The sequence below is a fragment of the Lagopus muta genome, chromosome 8 (assembly GCF_023343835.1).
Source record: "Lagopus muta isolate bLagMut1 chromosome 8, bLagMut1 primary, whole genome shotgun sequence".
NCBI lineage: Eukaryota > Metazoa > Chordata > Aves > Galliformes > Phasianidae > Lagopus > Lagopus muta.
In genome coordinates, this window is record NC_064440.1 from 13,499,218 (window position 1) to 13,516,973 (window position 17,756).

Sequence of the window (17,756 nt, forward strand, 5' to 3'; positions counted from 1 at the left end):
CAATATCCCCCCCCTTTTTTTTCCCTCTTCCAGAATCACCCTTTTCCTATGTTTTTATTTTTTTATTTATTTTTATTTTAAGAGGTATACATTTTCTGGGTCAGCACTAAGTCCCTTGGTCTTGTGATCTTTACATACCAGTAAACATATGCAGAGATATGAGAGGAGACCAAGTGCAAGCCAGTTCATCCTCCTGACACTTATATTTATTTCCTTTTCCCATCTGCCACTGCTCAACTCCCTGTGTGTGCATGTGTCTGTGAGTGTGTTTGTGAAGGAGAGAAGGGGAAAGGGGATGTGATCCTGGTAGAGCCACAGAAGATCTCTCCACTTTGAATTGAAGCTCTCCCCTCTCTTTCCTACCACTTTACTATCTATTGCTGCTCTGGTCATGTTACACTGCTTTGTGGAAAAGTAAACTGATGTATCAAATGAAAAAAAAAAAAAAACAAGGAGTTTTTCAGTGCTGATGCAAGATGCCAGGGTGGGAATCACAAAGCTGATGCCATCTAACAAGCCCAGACTAAACACCAGTGGCAAAGCTGCTGTGCTGCTGAGTGCACTGAAGTCTCCCAAACAAAAAGCAACAGGGTCCACAGCTTGAGCTGAGCTCCGTGGATGAAAGCAGAGGCAGATGCAAGTCATCTGTGGATCAGGCAGAGAGGGGGACACTTAACATACACTGACTATTAATATTTCGTGGTTCTGACGTCTAGCAATCATACTGAGAGGAGAAACAGAAGTTTGTTCTTCTAGGCTTGCATTTAACCATGCCCTTCCTGCTGAATGTGCCAGCTGAGTCTAATCGTGGCATGCAGTGGAGTCCTTTGTGTACCTTGCCTGTGGTAAAACCCTGATTTTTTTCATGTAGTCTGTAGCAGTTGTAAAAATATCTACAGTTCTTCACACCAAGATGGGTTTGGACCATCAACTACAGGCAAAGCAAAGTCCAGTCACTGTTAAGTCTCTCACCTGTTAAATCATTCAGATGATTTTCGTCCAAAGTATTTGGCTTTTCCAGAAAAGCTGTTTTCTCTTCTAGGAACTAACCCCAGGAACTCATGACCCGCCAGATGTTTGCAAAGTGGCATGCATTCCAGATAGACTTTTTTCATAGCAGTGGCATTAACACATATTGAGCTTGTTCCTGGAATGAGCACTGCCTAGGAGTTGTCAATACTTTAATCTGATTTATACAGGCTGTGTTCTCTCTCTCTCCCTTCTCTCAAATGAGCACTAATAAGTTTTCAGTCTGGACAAATCCCAGGTAGTGGGATCAGTACATAGCAATGTATCAGCTTTGTTGCTGAAATCAGGGATGAAACAGGGACAACAGAAAATGTTTCTCCTGCTTGTTCTTTATGCTGTTCACAAATAGTCAGTTCTTGTCTGAAGTATGACTGCCCTGTAGGAATACACTCAATTTTTTATATTACTGTGCACCAATTAAGAACTAGTAAAAGTTTGGAAAATCTATAAAAAAAGATGGCTGCATCCATGGGGATCATTAATACCACATGGTGCCATGACCATAAATAAAACCCAACAGTATCTGCTAATGCAGAGGGAACTACCAGCTATTAAGAGCTCAAGATTAGGCTCCCTCCAATGATTTTCAAAGCCTGATCTTTAACTTGCCCGTGGACTAGAAAATATTGGTGGGGCATTTTGGCGGGGGGGGTGGGGTGGGGTGAATCTTTGTCCTCCAGGTCTTGCTTGTCACTTTACAACCATATGATGTATTAGATGTCACTAGACATGAATGTCATTGCTTTTAGCCTCAAATTCTATCCACATGATATTGTGCCATGATGCAGTGTCAGCATCTTGATTAGATTCATGCATTGCCTCACAATTTGCTCCAGGACGACTTAGGATCTAATTCTGCAAATGAAAAAATCAGCTGCACCATCATTTGCAGGCCTGAGCCCTGCATGTCTGGCAAGTACCATTTTCAAAGCAGTACCATCCACCCCTGACAAAACTGCATGGAAATGATGGCTATTTCCAAACTTTACTTGACCTCAGAGGGAACGCTTCATTTCTTTGTGTTACAATTAATCCAGATGGACAATAGGAGAAGCAAAAGACTTGCTGAAAACCCAGCTGTGCTCCCAAGCTTGGATTTTCTAGGTCAATACATTTCAAAAATTTTTCCACTGATGGAAAGAAGGGAAAACCTCACCCTTCTACATTCAGTTTCAAATTTGTGTCCTGCAAGATCCTTTTAAAAGAAAGTTGATGCCTGTTAAAGGAGGAGATCTGCTCCCAACCCATACTTTTACACTGTGGTTTGATTCAACGCTGCCAAACAGCAATGAGCAGAGCTTCACCATCATCCCTCCAGTAAATTTTAGTGAGGATCTAAAATGGCAAAGGTGAATTTTGCAGCATGTACATCTGTTTTTGTAGGAAGTACATAAAGAATCATAAACTCATTTCACATGCATCAATGAATGGCTGTCTGGGACCCAGAGCTTCCAGCCCTCACTTACTTAACCCAAAGGCAGGCCAAGTTACTATCAGAAGAACTCAATTTGATATTCTCTGAAGGATTCCTGTTCTCAGTAAGAGCAATATAATTTCAGGTTAACAGATTAAAATTATGAAATCATTAAACAGTCCTCTCAGCAAATACATACATGCATGTATTTATATATGCACTAATGTGTGTACTGTGTATGTGTGCATTCTTGCATGACAAGATCTAACCAGACAACTCTTATACTCCCTTTCTGTTACCAGTGCTATGGAGCAGCCTGTGAATCTGAAAGATGGAAAATGTCAAATGGACCACTGAGAATAAGTGTCGTTACAGCATACAATCAGCAAGTGAAATCTACTGCCTCGAGATATCACTCAGGATCAAACAGTGCATTTTATGATGGACAATTAAGTACTAATCCCATGAATTATCACTTAAAACATGAATCTGCTTGCTGGTAGACAGAAGAAAGGAATCAATAGACAGCCATGCTGAATGGGACATGTGGCTCCTGTATTCTTGTATAATGAAATGAAATATCATCATCTTTAATTGCTATAACTCTTGTTAAAGCAATGATTTTTTTTTCTTGTATTTTAATAATCCTTTTTACTGGACAGAAATATTCTAAAACATGCTACTTTGTTGAGTCCCAGAAGTTACACCTGAGTTGAGACAAACTTCTGCAGCCTTCAAGCTGTGACCTGAGTGAACCTTCTGAAAATCCTTCAGGAACCTTTCTGAAAGTGAGACTTGTGATCATAATGTTACACAAAACCAATTTCCTAGATCAAATGGGAGTTTGTAATTGAATGTGGACATATCTGACAACACAACAAACATTAAAACTGCTACTTATTGCACAGTGCACCATGTCTATGTTTAGTTATAGTCCCATGGGGGAAAGAACAACTCCTTTTATTCATCTGTAAAGAACCCTGTGTGTGTTTGACAGTGGAGGATTGAAAAAAAAAAAAAAAAAATTAATTGCCTACCAGTCCCTTGTGTTCTTCATGCCACTTTTTTCTCCCCTATCACTCTACTTTCAGCCTTTTAAAGCTGGAAGTGGCTGTAGATCTTTCTAAATGCCAGAGGACCATTTTGCTAAAACATTATCCTTTTAACATCATGTCAGATTTCTGAATGAGAATGCATTCTTTGGTGGGAACAGGCCTATAACTTATACTGCTTCTCATTTCCTGAAGCACTGGAATTGTGCTGCTCCCTAATGTTATTTTATTAAGATGTGATTTGTCATCATATTGCTGAAAACAAGATAAAATGCCGGCTAATTAAATTCCTTATTTAACTTGATGAGCATCTGCTTTCTGTAGTCACACACTTTTAAGCAGAACCTTTGTAGCTGTTTCTTAGGATCTAGCTATCACGAGTTTTACTGCGATCAAAATGGGGAAATACCTCCATAAATACAGGCACATGCATTCCCATTGCCCACAACCCTTGCTATTTATAATGAGAGTTGCATAGCTCCACTCAGGCAGTGACTGCAGCAGCGTCTTGTGAGCACGCTGCCCTGAAACTCCAAGAGTGGGGCAACTGCTGTCCCAAGTAGCCCAGTGGAAGTCACTGAGACAAGCTAGTAGCAAAATACTACAGCTGACAGCAAGTGTTTTTTAGATCTGGCTGCTACACAAAATGTAGCAAACAAATCACCCTGCGACTTCCCACTGTAGCAGATGAGACTCCCAACATAAAGGAAAACCATCTCTGTTGAGAGAGGAATCTTAATAACAAACGTTAGCATGCACACTTCAAGTTAACTGTGTGCTTAATTGTGCTGCTTGGCAAGGCCAGATTCTGGCTCACTCTCCATGCTCTGCCTTCGTGGAGATTTCTAAGATGAGAACAACCTTCCTGCATACTTGGTTAAGTAAAGATCGAGGCAGAGGATTGCCCTGAGCCTACATTCCTCAGTAAAGCAGTAGTGGCCTAAGACACAGCAGATTAGGACAAACAGCTGTACCAGAATCTAGTGTAAGATTGGGACTCTTAGGAAAGTCTCTGGCATGCCACAATCCTGGGTCTGTGTCTTGGAAGCCCCCTTGAGACCAGACTTTGCGTCTCAGAGAAGTCCGCTACCTCTTTGCCAACACCTCTTGATCTGAAGTGTGCTTTGAGATCTTTAAAGGAGTGATGCTGCTCCTGTGCAAGGGCAAAAGACTGCTAACATTAGATTGATGGTTAATTATTTACCATCATCACCTTTGATGCTCCTGCTTAGAGGATTTCTTAGTATCTCTGTGTATCTTGTGCACCTGGAAGAGAAAAGGCAGAGAACTGTGGTTAGTTTTAACAAACAGGATCTCAAAAGCTGGCTTCATATCAATACTGCGGCACTAGGATTAGCTATTTATTCTGAGCTCAAAAACCAGGCCAGTAATTTAAGCTCCAGAAAAGAACTGGAAATGCAACTTTTGTTTCTTTAGCCTGGTTTTCTGAGGAAACAAAGCTTATGCAATTAAATTCTTTGTGTGCACATGGTTGTCCCCTTCTCTCTTTGTACCCTTCTGCCAGTTCAGCCATGTTTCATCATGATAAAGCTCTGTTCAGCATCTGGAGAAAAACAAAGAAAACAAATAAATAAAGGGGGAAAGAAAAGAAAAAAAGAAAAAAAAAAGCAGTTGTATAGAGCAGAGGGACGTGCTCTGGCCTGAGCTCAAGCACACTACAGGACTTCGAAGAGACCACATTGCCTGTGCCTCCTGGAGCGGGATCACACCTCCTGTTGTGTTAAATGCTGGCAATACAGAAGCTTTGGAATCACTGTTTGCATCTTAATGCAGATCTTTCTTCCTTCCCCTTCCCCTCCCCCCCCTTTTTTTTTTTCTTTTAAATCTTTCCTTCAGATGCCAATAAACTGTTCCCCACACTTAGGCTGCATTGTATAAAAGATGAAGAGCCAGCTCAGCCATGCAGCAGCCCTGTGAGTGTGGCGGTGGCCTGGCAGCAAAGCGGAGGCCATGTGCTGTGCAGACCATTGCTCTGTACTGGAGCTGTGGAGGGGAATCCAGCCAAGAAGGACATAAGGCAGAAAAGAGACCCTGCAATCTGTTGGTGGGGTTGTACTATAAACATGAGCAGGAAGGCTTCAGTGTGCCAGGGAAGAACAAGCTGTGTAGATAAAAGAGGCTGCTTCAAAAGAGTGAGGGCAACTAATTTTCCTTGCACCCAGTGGACAAGGAGTAGGGAAAAAGAAGTGGTCTTCACTAAGCTGTCAATCAGAGGAGGGGAACAACCCTTAAATTCTAGAAAATCTCATACAAAAGGCCCTGGAGATCTTCTTTCATCAGTGTTGATGCAACTGGATTTAGCAAACTCCAAATTTGAACTTGTATGCTACAGAGATGCTCAGGGAAAAGACCTTATTCAGAGTCTACTTGTGGTAACAGCTGGGCTGTCCAGTGGGTCAGCCACGGTCCGTGATGTGCAGTGGCAAAGAGAAAGCAGAGGGAATCAATGGCTGTCTAACAATAGAAACCCACAGAGAATCAGAAATGGGGGATGTGAGGTCAACTACCACACGCAAGTCCAGTCCAAAACCCAAGAACAGGACAAACACTCTCTTGAACTCTTAATCTGGGGCTCTGGTGCTCCATTAGAAAGCTCAGATCCCACTGAGCATCCCAAACACATCCCCTCAGCTCTTGGAGGACAGGTACTGTAGAAAGTATTCACATTAGACACTAAAAGCATATTGAAATTGTTTTTTCCAACCACAAAAACAAACAAACAAACACCTCCCTCTCCGCCCCCCCACCCCCACCCCCCTTCTGCATATCCACAGGCTTTTCTCTGCTTCTCCTCCCCTGACATCTTCTCTGAAGAACTGACCTGAATATCCCTAGTCCAGGATAAAAAAACTAAAACTTGCCAGGTTTTAACTGGGAAGGAGCTGAAATGATCACGAGCATGGAATTTATTTTAAAGAGAGCAACTAAGGTTCTCTCCATATGGTTGAAGACTAGCATGTTTGAGCACTGGAAATGGTGTTGCTGAACTTGTGTGGGCTTCCAAATGCCTCTGAGAAGGTGGAGCATCCAAGGGCCATGAGTGTGGGCTGAGGTTTGCGTTTCCAATCATCTCCTGGATGGTTGTGATGCACACAGTGACTCGGCATGTAGTTCACCAAGATCCATAGAGACTGTGAGATGTAGTTGTACAGCTCAACCCATGCAGAGAACCATGAGAGTGTGTTGGAAAAGAGGAGAAGTGAACACATTCAACATGAGATATCAACTGGGGTGTGCTGACCCAGCAGCCCTCCCAGGATTTTCTTACTGCATCTCTGCACTCTGACTTGGTTTGTGGAGAGTGAGTCCAAGCCACTGCTGGAAGCATGTTCTGACTGAAAGGACACCTGGAGTGCTACCAGCAAACTGCTCACAAATGGCCTCTTGCTTTGTAGGTCTGTTCTCTGCACGGTTGGTCTGTTCTTTGTGCCTTGCTGAAGTTGTGCCATATGGAGCAAATGCTTCAACGTCTGTCTGTGTCTCTGCCTGATCATGGGACCCAAGAGCAATTCTTCCCTCTGCAAAACAATGCTCTCTAGTTGTTTTCTGTGAGCCAGGTTCCATCCTCAGGGGCTTTTTTCCACTTTTCCCAAGTCTTTTTTTTTCCCCTAAATCTCCCAAGCATAAGGACCCAACAGCAGAGACCTCGAGCTGCTTGGGAGGGAGTTGGCTGGGAATACTTTCAGGATTATGCTCTGCATGTTCTCTCTCTTACTGCTTTATGGTACCAGGATTTGGTCTAGATTTGGTCAGTTAGAAGTGTAAAAAGAAAGAAAAAATAAAGATGTCGTATCCATTCCTCCCTCAGTGGGAGTCTGCTGGTTTGCAGGGGCATAAAAAGAGTAAACAGAAAGGATGTGAGAAAACATAGGGTGAGCCTCCTTTCCTTGCACACCCTGCTCTGCTGTCTTTTCAACTTTTTTCTTTCTACTTCCTAAGAGAAGCTGGGACCAAACTCTGGACCCAGATCTCCTCAGTCTCATTTTTGCTGTGTGGTGGGGTTTTTTTGTTTGCTTTTTAAATTGTATGTTTGGGAGAATCTGTGCACGCACATAGTGAGTAAGGGCACTCACATGGCTGTGTGTCAGGTCACACCTTGATCTCACTGCCTGCCTTTTTTTTTCTCAGGCTGACGAGCTCCTGACTAATGACAGTTACCGCTGCTTAATCAGGAAGCAATTTAAGGATAACATTTTTTAATTAACTAGCAGAGAGGATGAATAAATAAACTGCAAAACAACCAGCTGGTTGCTGCATCCCCAGCTGAGGGGTGTGTGAGAGAAAATGGCATTTCGAGATGGAGCAGATGGCTCCAGAGCTGCCACTGGACAGGACAGTAACAGCATGAGATACGGATGGGGGAACCGTGTTTCCCAGGGCTGTTTCCTTGCCTTCCCTCCCCCCCCCCCCCCACCTGGCAACATAGAAAGAAATCCTGGCTGTCCAGGAAGGACAACTTGATATGCATAATTAAAACCCATGGAAACGCTTCTATTCTGAACCTTAATAAAAATGTGAATAATTACATTATTATGAAGGCAGTATCGCTTTTTCAAATGCATTACTAGTGTTTTTAACTCTGCACCAAAACGTCTTGGTGCACCAGGGGACAAAACATCAGCCCGTAGCTTGCAACGGAGGTCGCACACCCCGCACGTGATCAGGAGCACAACGCAGCACAGCTGACTCTGCCTCTGACCCCTCCCACCCAGATTCCCTTAGCGGCTCAAAGATGGCGCCGCGCGGGGAAGACTCAATTTCCCAGCGTGCCGCGCGCCTCTGGCAGTGTGGCGCCATTGGGCGGCACGGCGGGCGCCGATGGGAGATGTAGTCTGCGCGGCAGCGCGCCCTGAGGCGTTGGTGCTGGCCTCTGCCCGCTGGTGGGTGTGCGGGCGTTCGTGGAGGGCCGGTCAGGGCTAAGCCCGTACGTTGCAGCGGGGGTGGGGGAGCTGCGGTCTGTGGTAGGGTGCTGGGCCTTTGTGGGCAGCGGGGAGCCTGGCGAGTGGGAAGTGTTTTGGGTGTGGGGTGGCTTCCGGGCCCTGAAGAGGTCGGGGAGTTCCTTATCCTGCAGGTTTGGGGCAGAGATGGAACATCAGCTGGGGGAGGGGGGTGGGGATGGGAAGAGGGCCTGACTTTGTACAGTTAGTTAAGTCCATCTCTGAGCACTGGAGGAGGTGGGCAGCCTCTCAGAAGAGAGGCCGAGGAGGTGTGGTGGGGGCCTGCTGCTCGCTTTCAGTGAGCTCTTCACAAACACAGCAACAAGAGGACCCTGCTCAAGGGAGGAGCTGACACTCCCTTCTGCAGCTGAGTGTGTGCCTGCTGTGTGCTGGGAGATGCCTGAGGACTGAAAGGTTGTTAGAAACCAGTCACTGATAGCAATGAGTTGTCAGTACATTAAGCTTGCCTGGGACAAAGTTGGAACTTCTGCTGCTTTCTTTTTCAGACTGGCCTCCTATCAAAGAGCAGGTGCCTCTGAGATGAAATACTGATGTACTGACTCAGGTTTGTTTGAAATGGTGAAGATGTCATCTGGCCTTACAGAGGAGCAAAAGAGAAGAATTGAAGAGAACCGCCAAAAAGCTTTGGCTAGGAGAGCAGAGAGGCTAGCAGCCCAGCAAGGTGGGCAACTGGGGATCACTGGGCCTCAGGTAGAAGAACAGAATCCAGACAATCGAGGAAGCTTGAAGCAAGATAACAATCATGTCAGGTTCATTAGCCTGCCCCAGCAGAATCCAGACACTCCTGCGGAGCAGAAGAGCTATCTTCAGAAAGATTATAATAATTACACTGCAAGCCAACAGATGGCTGGTTCACAGGGAGAGCAACAAAAGAATTGTTCAGAGGACTCAAAACAAGCAAGTGGCATTAAGCAGTTCCCTACGTCGATCCCAAATTCTCCGAGTTATTCCCATCAACATTACTCAGATGGACAATATGGACAACAAGCTTTAATTAATCCTGGTACATTCCAGCGGCCCAAGTGTTACCCAGCTTTCAAAAACCCTACAGAAGCATCTCACCCTAATTTAACTGGTAACAGGAACTCTGAAGGTATTAAAGATTTACAAAGTCAGAGCAAATCTGCCATAAAATATGCTTCATCACCAAGCAGCACCACTCTGAGTTCTTCAGAAATGGTGATAAATATAAACAGACCAGAAACAGAAAGACAGGGGGGAAGTGGTGCCTTTCCAAGCAGTGGTAAGATGCAGAAGCTGACCAGCCCTGCTGTTGCAGACTCTATCAAAGCTGCCTCGTGCAAGAAAGCAAATCCTGTCACAAAAGGAAAATGTGTGAAATATGGGGAAGACCGTTTCCAGGTTGAAGTAGGGTATAATGCTGAACTTATTGCTTTGTTTAAGAAGATACCAACCAGAAAATATGGTAAGAATTGATTCGTTGCTGTTTTCTCTGTTCTGTGTTTTGATTGCAGTTTCAATATGTGCTGAAACTGGAGTAGCATTATGTTTTTAGCAGGGCATCTAGTGTTGGGATCAAATATATGGTATGGTATTAATGGGGCACTGGAAAAGTCAAGGCTGGAACTGAAAAGATATTTTGAGCATAAAATCTTGAGTTTGGATTTAGCCAAGAAATCAAAAGTTTTATGAGCTGCTCAAAGAAGTTTAGTGTTGGTAGCTGGTCTGTGTTTTGGAAATGAAGGAAGTTATTAATGAATTAGTATGGGAAAATAGGCCACTTCAGAGTCAGTGGGCTGAGTATTAACTGGGTTATTGAGAGTAGTGGAGTTCTCTACTTGCTAATCTTTTCTCTATGCCTTTGTTATATTCTCTTTTTGTTTCCCACAGATGTTGCTCCCTGTGAATGACTGCTGCATTCTCCTTGCCTTAGCATTAATGTGCCCTGTGGCCTTATTTGGTGCCATGTAGCTGTAAGCCTGGGCATGCTGTTTTTCAGATGTCTGTTGAGAAATTTTCATGTGTAGAATGATTCTGTATTGTCTGGCATAAACGTTTTACAGCACCACTTTTTTCTACCTCAAATAACTCATATTCTGCCTAATTTTAGATCCTACTATGAAAAAATGGAATTTCAGCCTAGAAGATTACAGCAGTTTCAGTAAGTAAATGGACTGTTGAATTATAAGAAAGGCTCTTAAGTCTGAAGATCACCACCATAACCTTTCTCTGATTGTGATTTTACTTTGCTGTTGTCTGGAGTAATGAAAAAAGATGGTGATACTCAAACATAATGCCCACCTTTTAGGCTTTTAGCAGATATTATTTTTTGACATGTTGTAGTATGTTAGAAGTATGATTTTTGATGTAATCTAAATGCCTAGCTTAGGTTTAACCTTCTCTGCAGTTGCTGAATTGCTTAGGAGTCAACAAGCCTGATTATAGTGGAGTCTGTGTTGACAGCTGACTCTATTGGCTAATACTTGATTTCTAGATCTGTTGAAGTATGTTCTTTTTCAATTTTTTTTTTTATTTTTAATTTTTTTGCTATTTTTCCTATTAATTTTGGGTATCAGAAAAGGAAAAAGTCTAAATTTTCTAAAGCTCTGAGTGAGGCTGAAAATGAATTTGCCTTTTTTTTTTTTTTTTTTTTTACATACCAAGGATGGTTTTATCTTTTTCTCTACTGTCATTTTCTGCAAAGATTGAGAGATGACAGAGAGGCAAGCGAGTCAGGTAAGCTTTTCAGAAGTACGTTGTCTTGAAGCCAGTGATAAATCATTATTGATTTCAGTGGGAACAGAATTAGGCCTGTGTTGAGCACTTTGAAAAACCCACAGTTGAGTACTGGTATTCTAGCTTCCCATGTGGGTTGCCACACACATTCATTATTTAAGTGCTGCTGGTTTGCTTGAAGTGTACTGAGTACAGATGAGAGTGGAGTCTCTGCACCAAGGAACTTGCAAATAAAGAGAATGATTTTTGGAAATTGTGTCATGTCAGGGTTTGTTTTTCTCCTTAAACTGTAACTTCAGCTGTAATGATAAAGACAGCCATGTGGATATAGATTGACAAAGAGGCAGAAGGGAAAAACGTAACACACACTAGTGTTGTTAGTCATGGTCTTCAACTGGCAAAAATATATCTTGTCTCTCCCCATGCCCTAGCATCGTGACGCAGGTGGTTGCTGCAAACTGTAAGAAAGGAGCCCACCTGGCTGTGCAGAAGTACAAGCCTAACTGCAAGCTGTGTTAGAATAAAGGGTGATGGTCTTGTAACAATGATGGTCTATGGTTTTGTATGAGATTCCTTCCTACAGTATTATGCTTACTGAGCATTTCTCCTTGATGAGATTGCTCAGATGTTCATGTGAATAGAGAGGCACAAATTTTTAGATCTTTCTCCTTTGCTACTTGCAGAAATACCTTCCAATCTTCCCAGGCACATACTGTTGATCACCATGCCTCTCTGCATCATTTTATGTGAAAATGCTAGGGCTGTGTGCAGTTTGCTTCTGAATGTGTTTCTGTAGGTTGGCTGGCCTGGCCTGGCCAGGTGAGCCATGTTTTGGGGTTGTTGACAGCAGGAGCCTAACGCCATAGCAGTTCTGAGTGAGCCCTGACTCCTGTACTCTTGCGTGTTTGCCCTGACCCTGCTGTATTCTACTGTTCTCTATTCCTTGTCCCTCAAAGTTAAATTAAGGAATCTTTGTCCCCTTTAAATGACAAGCAAGCCAGACATCTTCACATCCTCTTGTGCTTTCCTTTCCCAAAGTAGCTTACCAGCATTCTCCAGTCTTTCCTTAGTATTTCATGTTTTTCTTTCTAGTGGAAGCAGCAAGTCAACTTTCCTCCGTGATTCTGGCACCACTGGAAGGAGAAAATGCAGTAGAGTTGTCATCAGGCCCTCATTTCAGCAGCAGTGGGGTTGATATGGTATCCCTCTTGAACATGTGCAAGAGCTGGAAGAAACCCTCAGCCCACGTCAAAGGGAAGTGTGTGCTGATCTCTCGCTCTCGGTTTGAGGTTGATATTGGGTATTCTGCAGAAGTGGTTGGAGTGTTCAAACAGATGAATTCCAGAAATTATGGTGAGTCTCTATTTTAATGTTACTGGGACTGCTTTTGAAGTGCTGTGAATGATATGGAGGAGAGAGAGCGTGTGAGGGCATCAGTCTTTGAAATAGTGTGAGAGGATGTGCTTTGGTAAGGATTTTGAGAGCTTAGTTCTGGTATAGAGTTGTATCTGTGCCCTGCACAGTGCCAGAGAATCTCTTCAGAGCCTATTAGTCAAGATGATATTTCAGCACTTGGCATTATATTTACTCTCAAGGTGGGATGCGACAGCAGTTTGCCAGTACAGAGGCCACACTTAAGTTCTTATTGTCAACTGGCTGCAACTGTCTGAGCAGACTGTGTTTACTTGCAGCTTTACTGAAAATTTTTGAGGCAAGTGGAGTTGTAGAGCACTTCTATTGTTGGCACTTAGATTTCAAAGGTACACGCTAGTTTTCCCACCAGTTACGTGGGAATGAGGTGCAGTGTGGTAAGGTGGCTTGTGCAGTGTCACAGCAGGTCAGTGACAGCATGGAGAGCAAATGCTGCAGCTCTGGCTTTTTGGGCAGAGCTCTACCTGGCTCACTCTGTCTTACTGATTCTGGATTCTCTGTCTTCCCTGGAGGTTGTAGGCACATGCAAATTGGGTGTAGAATTGCCAGACAAGTCAGGACTTCATGTTACTTTTCAGAGTGTCTGTGCTTCTAACTTTCTTCAAACTGTTTGTTTAACATGAAAACAAAGGGAGGAAAATTGGTGGCTGGACAGGGTAGGAATTCTGTTAAATCTGTTTTGAAATGAATATATATGGATATAACCACATTCTTATGTGTAGAGAATTCAGGCTTAAGAAAGTTATAGTAGTGTTTTCTTGTTTTTTTTTTTTTTTGTTTTTTTTAACTGCTGCAGATATGAAGACCAGAAAGTGGAATTTCTTACTGGAGGACTATCCCAAACTGAGTGAGTAGCTGTCCTTTTTTTTTTTTTTTTTTTTTTTTTAATTTCCTTTTTGTCTAGGGCTGTTTTCTGGGGCGGTAAGTGAATTGTAGCTTCATTTCTTGGAGTGAGCCTTCTCATTTTGATGAAATGAGTGGCTAATGAACCATGAAGCAAGCGTCTTCCTGCTTTGTCAGACACTTATACTGTTTACCCAGACTCAAAACTGTATAAATATGTGTTACTCACACTGGCTTGTTCTTGTAAGGTTCTATGCTGAATTTGTGTGACTTCTTAGAGGACCTATATTAACTATTATAAAATTGCTACTGCTTATAAGGTACAGCAGCTATACTTGAACTAAGGAACTGCAGGAAAATGGATTACTATCTTCTGTCTTGAAAGCTTTGAACAGGTAGGCATGGTGGCTACCAAGTGTCCTTACAGACAGTCTTACGGACTGTCTTTAGGTGTATTTCTATAATCTGCAGCGCCAGCCTGCCTGTGAAGTTTTGCTCCTTTTTCTGCATGCATCAATTCATAAAATTCCACAGTCACCTCTTACTTAGAAGAGAGTGCAGAGCAAAGCTTACCAGGCTGTTCTACTTCCAGTGATAAGGCCTTGTAGCAATGGCAGGCTGTGAAAGAAGCGAGTGTATCTTGGTGGTGACTATTATGAAACTCCAGAATGGTGATGCTCAGAGGCTCTGGATTCAGTGGGAGCTGATGAGCCCACACTGCTTTTTAAAAGGGTCTTTTGTATCTGCTAAAGGCTCATCCTGTAGTAAGAGCAGTCTGAGTAAATGCATCATCTCCCAGCCTGTCACTATGCTTGCTGGCAGTTGTACACATGACGTTAATTCAGAATCCCACAGATTTAAGGAAAGCAAAATTAAACTGAAAAAAAAAAAAAAAAAAAGAACCAACACCAAACCACAAAAAATTCTTTAGATGTTCTTGCAAGGAGTAATTAGTGAGGGCATTTGAGGCTTCTTGTAGCACGTGCCTTTCAGAGGAGCAGCATTAGGTTTGTGCCTGTTAATTTAGCTACGTCAGGGGAAGAAAAAAAAAATAAAAAGCTGGTTGCCATTTCCAACTGTGCTATCTGTTAGTTTGGAACTGTTTGTAGAGGTTAATGTCTCTTTTCCTAGTTGCTCAGTCACCTTTATATAAAGGTCATTTCAGTAAAATGTGTCTGTTGGATGAGTCATGCTGGTGGCAGATATGTCTTAATCATTCTTCCAGCTCATGTAACGAACAACAGTACAGAATTATCAGTGAGCAAATTGTAGCAATTATGCTAACACATAGCCCAGTCTGTGAGTGTAATAACAAGCTTGTGCTGTACTTCGAGTGGAGAGAGTTCTTGCTGTTGAAGTACGAATTGAACTGGAGAGTTTAAAAAGTTTGGCCAAAGCCCAACCACAAATGGAAATCTTTTCATATGTATATTTCTTTGAATTGCTTTTCCCCTTCATATGACAGAGATCCATTCTGCTGCTTACCTCTTGGAGATGGGCATTCTAATTTCAGCTGAGTTCTGGAGGTGCATTTACTGCTGGTGTCATGAGTATTTATTTCAGTGTGCACAGCTCTGGTCATTTTTGCAAACAGTTGTTTCATATCTTTCTGACTTTGTATACAAACCAACTACTCTTCTTGCCATAAAGGATCTGTGCATGAGTGTTTGTGTTCATCTGCAGAGGTGCCTTTTGTTTCTATCAGTGGTCAGAGACTGATTACTAATCATTGTGAGCAGGGACCTTGCAATCATGTTTTAAACTGCTATTTTCTTATAAACTTATTGTTGGATTAAGAAGAGGTTTATTTTTTTGGTTTTTTTTTTTGGGTGGGATAGAGAAGCAGAAAGAGGCCTTAAGTCAAACATCAGTAGTGCTGAGGGATTCAGGTAGCAGCTTGTGGACTACAGAACTTCTGTCTTGGTAGAAGGCAGAGTGCACCAGCTGAGTAAGGAGCTGCTGTTGGTGTCATGCCCCTGAGGGATGGTTTTCTGAGTACAAGAGTAAGTTCTGATTCTGTGAATTATCCAAGTGTGGGAGAATGGGAGATTATCTACATTTCAGAAAGAACCAAACTGGTGTGAATTTAGGTAACAGGAGGAGAAGTGAGTTTTCAAAGCTGAGAATGTATGACCTTTAGGTAATTGTCTCATGTAACTCCCGATCCATGCACTTGGCTGGTGGAGACCTGAGAGATATTTAACGCAGAATCCCAAGATGCTTCTGCCTTCTAGACTTCAAGAGCTCTTTTGTTCCAATCCATACTTTCATTTCTGAGTAAAGTGTGCCCTAAGCTGCCCTCAATGTGAATAATCCAGCTCCAGCTGTATTAGTAGCAATCATCTCTGAATGATGGCATCAGACTTCCAGTTTTTTATAATCAAGTCTAAATATGAGGGGAGGGAATGTGATTCATCATCTGCTGCTGAAATAGATTTCAGAGAAGAGGCCAGGCTGACACGAGTGTGTGATGCAGTACTTTCTTGAGCTGCCTAAAGGTAGGAGATAATGTTGTTGTTGAGGTCAAGGGATGTTACCCTGGTGTCCTTAATGTGTGTATGTTTCCCTTTCTGATAATTAACTGCTCTGTTCTTTGCAGTGAAAGTGTTCCAGAACCTTGTGTCTGTAGAAGTGGAGCCACTTCCTGGGACAGTCATACAAGCCTTTGCTGCTCAAATACAGAATTCTACATCACAGAAGATGGATTTTCCTGATGCTGACCTTTCAGTAGTGGACTCTGAAATTGTGACAAGCCTCATGCCTTTTCAGAGGGAAGGTGTGAAGTAGGTCCTTTTTGCGTGCTGTTGAGATCTAATCCTTGCCTACAGTTCAATAGATCAGTGTACAGGCCTCATTCTCTTTCATGGGGAGAACTTAATGTTTCTCCATAGTCTTGTGTTGTGATATTGTGGACTCTTGGATGTTTTGCCTGGTTTGTTTTGTTTGATTTTTGTGTGCCTGTGTGTTGTGTTTTGAATGACACACTTATTTGTTTCCAGCTAGAATTCTTCATCATTAGTCAGGAGGAAAAATAGCATTGTTCACGTGCTAAATTTCTCATCTCTATCCCATGATTCAACATATGCCTGATTGTCATATGATGCTTTTGTATGGTCATCTTTTCCTAACCCAGTGCATCTCTGTTGTTTGTTTGTATTAAAATAGTAATGCACACAGTAAGTGCCAGGAAATGGAAACCTGACGATGAAAGGCATAAAATGGCTAATGGGAAACTTTCACGTGGCCCTATTTCTGCCATATATAGCATTCAGTTGTTGAATTTGAGATGCAATCCAGGAAAGCCCATAGTTACTGCTACTTAGGTGATCATGCTATAAATAGTATTTTCTTAGCCCAATAGGAATGAACTCTTAAGACAGAACATGAATAATGGTATGGAATGTGCTCTTTAAATAACTGTAAGATCTTGAGTCTGCTCCATGTATTAAATCAGTGTCTCTGAGTAACCATCCAGGGTCACTTGGCTGAACCATTTAAGCTTTGAGAGAAGATTGTTGTGAGCTGCTCAATTGTGTTAAGACTAATGGAGAACATATAGGTTTACTGAAATAAAAAGCTCAGGTCACTTCATGAGATACACCTTGTAGGCTTAATCTGCAAAGACATCTGTAGTTCATCAGATACTGTGCAGCTACTGCAGCTGATACTCACTGTATGGTGTCATCCATGATCTGCAGAAGGATTTAATTTTTTCACTTCTCAGTTCTACAGAACCCTCCTCATCTGATGTAGACAGATGAGTTGTACTCATCCTGGCTACCAGGAAAGAGGCAGGGCTTGAGAAAGGAAAGAAACGGGACCACTTCTTGACTCTCATATTTCCCCTCTCTGTTTTCCCCAGTTTTGCAGTTTTAAGAAATGGCCGTTTACTTCTTGCGGATGACATGGGCTTGGGCAAGACTGTTCAGGCAATCTGCATCGCTGCCTACTACCGAAAGGAATGGCCCTTGCTGGTGGTGACTCCCTCTTCTGTGAGGTTCACGTGGGCAGAGGTACTGTGAGTTTCTGATCATGTGGATGGCCAGTAGAGGGCATGTGTGATGGTTATTCTGTGTTAACGATCAGGACAAGTTATTTTATTTTATTTTATTTTAAACATATGTAGTTTAAGGTGAAGGAAGTAAAACTTGTACTTTTTTAAAGAGCAGAGAAATTGCTTGACATTTGCACTGACCGTATGTTATATCCCTACTTTCTTTTATTGGCTGATTTTCTTTTTGTGGTCCAGCTGTTGGAAAGGAGAACTAGAGAAAATATCTCCTCTGAGCCTCTTAACTTTGTTCCTGCAAG

The 17,756-nt window shown here is 42.6% G+C and overlaps 1 protein-coding gene across 7 annotated transcripts in view; it reads left to right on the forward strand.

The window, feature by feature from the left end:
- Nucleotides 1-8,265: 8,265 nt before the first annotated feature.
- SMARCAL1 (SWI/SNF related, matrix associated, actin dependent regulator of chromatin, subfamily a like 1) overlaps nucleotides 8,266-17,756 on the forward strand; it is a 34,379-nt gene continuing 24,888 nt past the window's right edge. For 2 of the 7 annotated variants that reach the window (XM_048952919.1, XM_048952924.1), the window contains exons 1-8: nucleotides 8,266-8,396; nucleotides 8,960-9,900; nucleotides 10,546-10,596; nucleotides 11,100-11,171; nucleotides 12,264-12,524; nucleotides 13,399-13,449; nucleotides 16,045-16,228; nucleotides 17,308-17,458. In XM_048952919.1, coding sequence (XP_048808876.1) covers nucleotides 9,030-9,900; nucleotides 10,546-10,596; nucleotides 11,100-11,171; nucleotides 12,264-12,524; nucleotides 13,399-13,449; nucleotides 16,045-16,228; nucleotides 17,308-17,458 — 1,641 coding nt within the window. In that variant the 5' untranslated portion in view covers nucleotides 8,266-8,396; nucleotides 8,960-9,029. Of the gene's footprint in view, nucleotides 8,441-8,510; nucleotides 8,588-8,657; nucleotides 8,868-8,959; nucleotides 9,901-10,545; nucleotides 10,597-11,099; nucleotides 11,172-12,263; nucleotides 12,525-13,398; nucleotides 13,450-16,044; nucleotides 16,229-17,307; nucleotides 17,459-17,756 lie in introns of those variants that run through there. The other 5 variants (XM_048952925.1, XM_048952926.1, XM_048952920.1 and 2 more) reach the window with 4 other exon arrangements.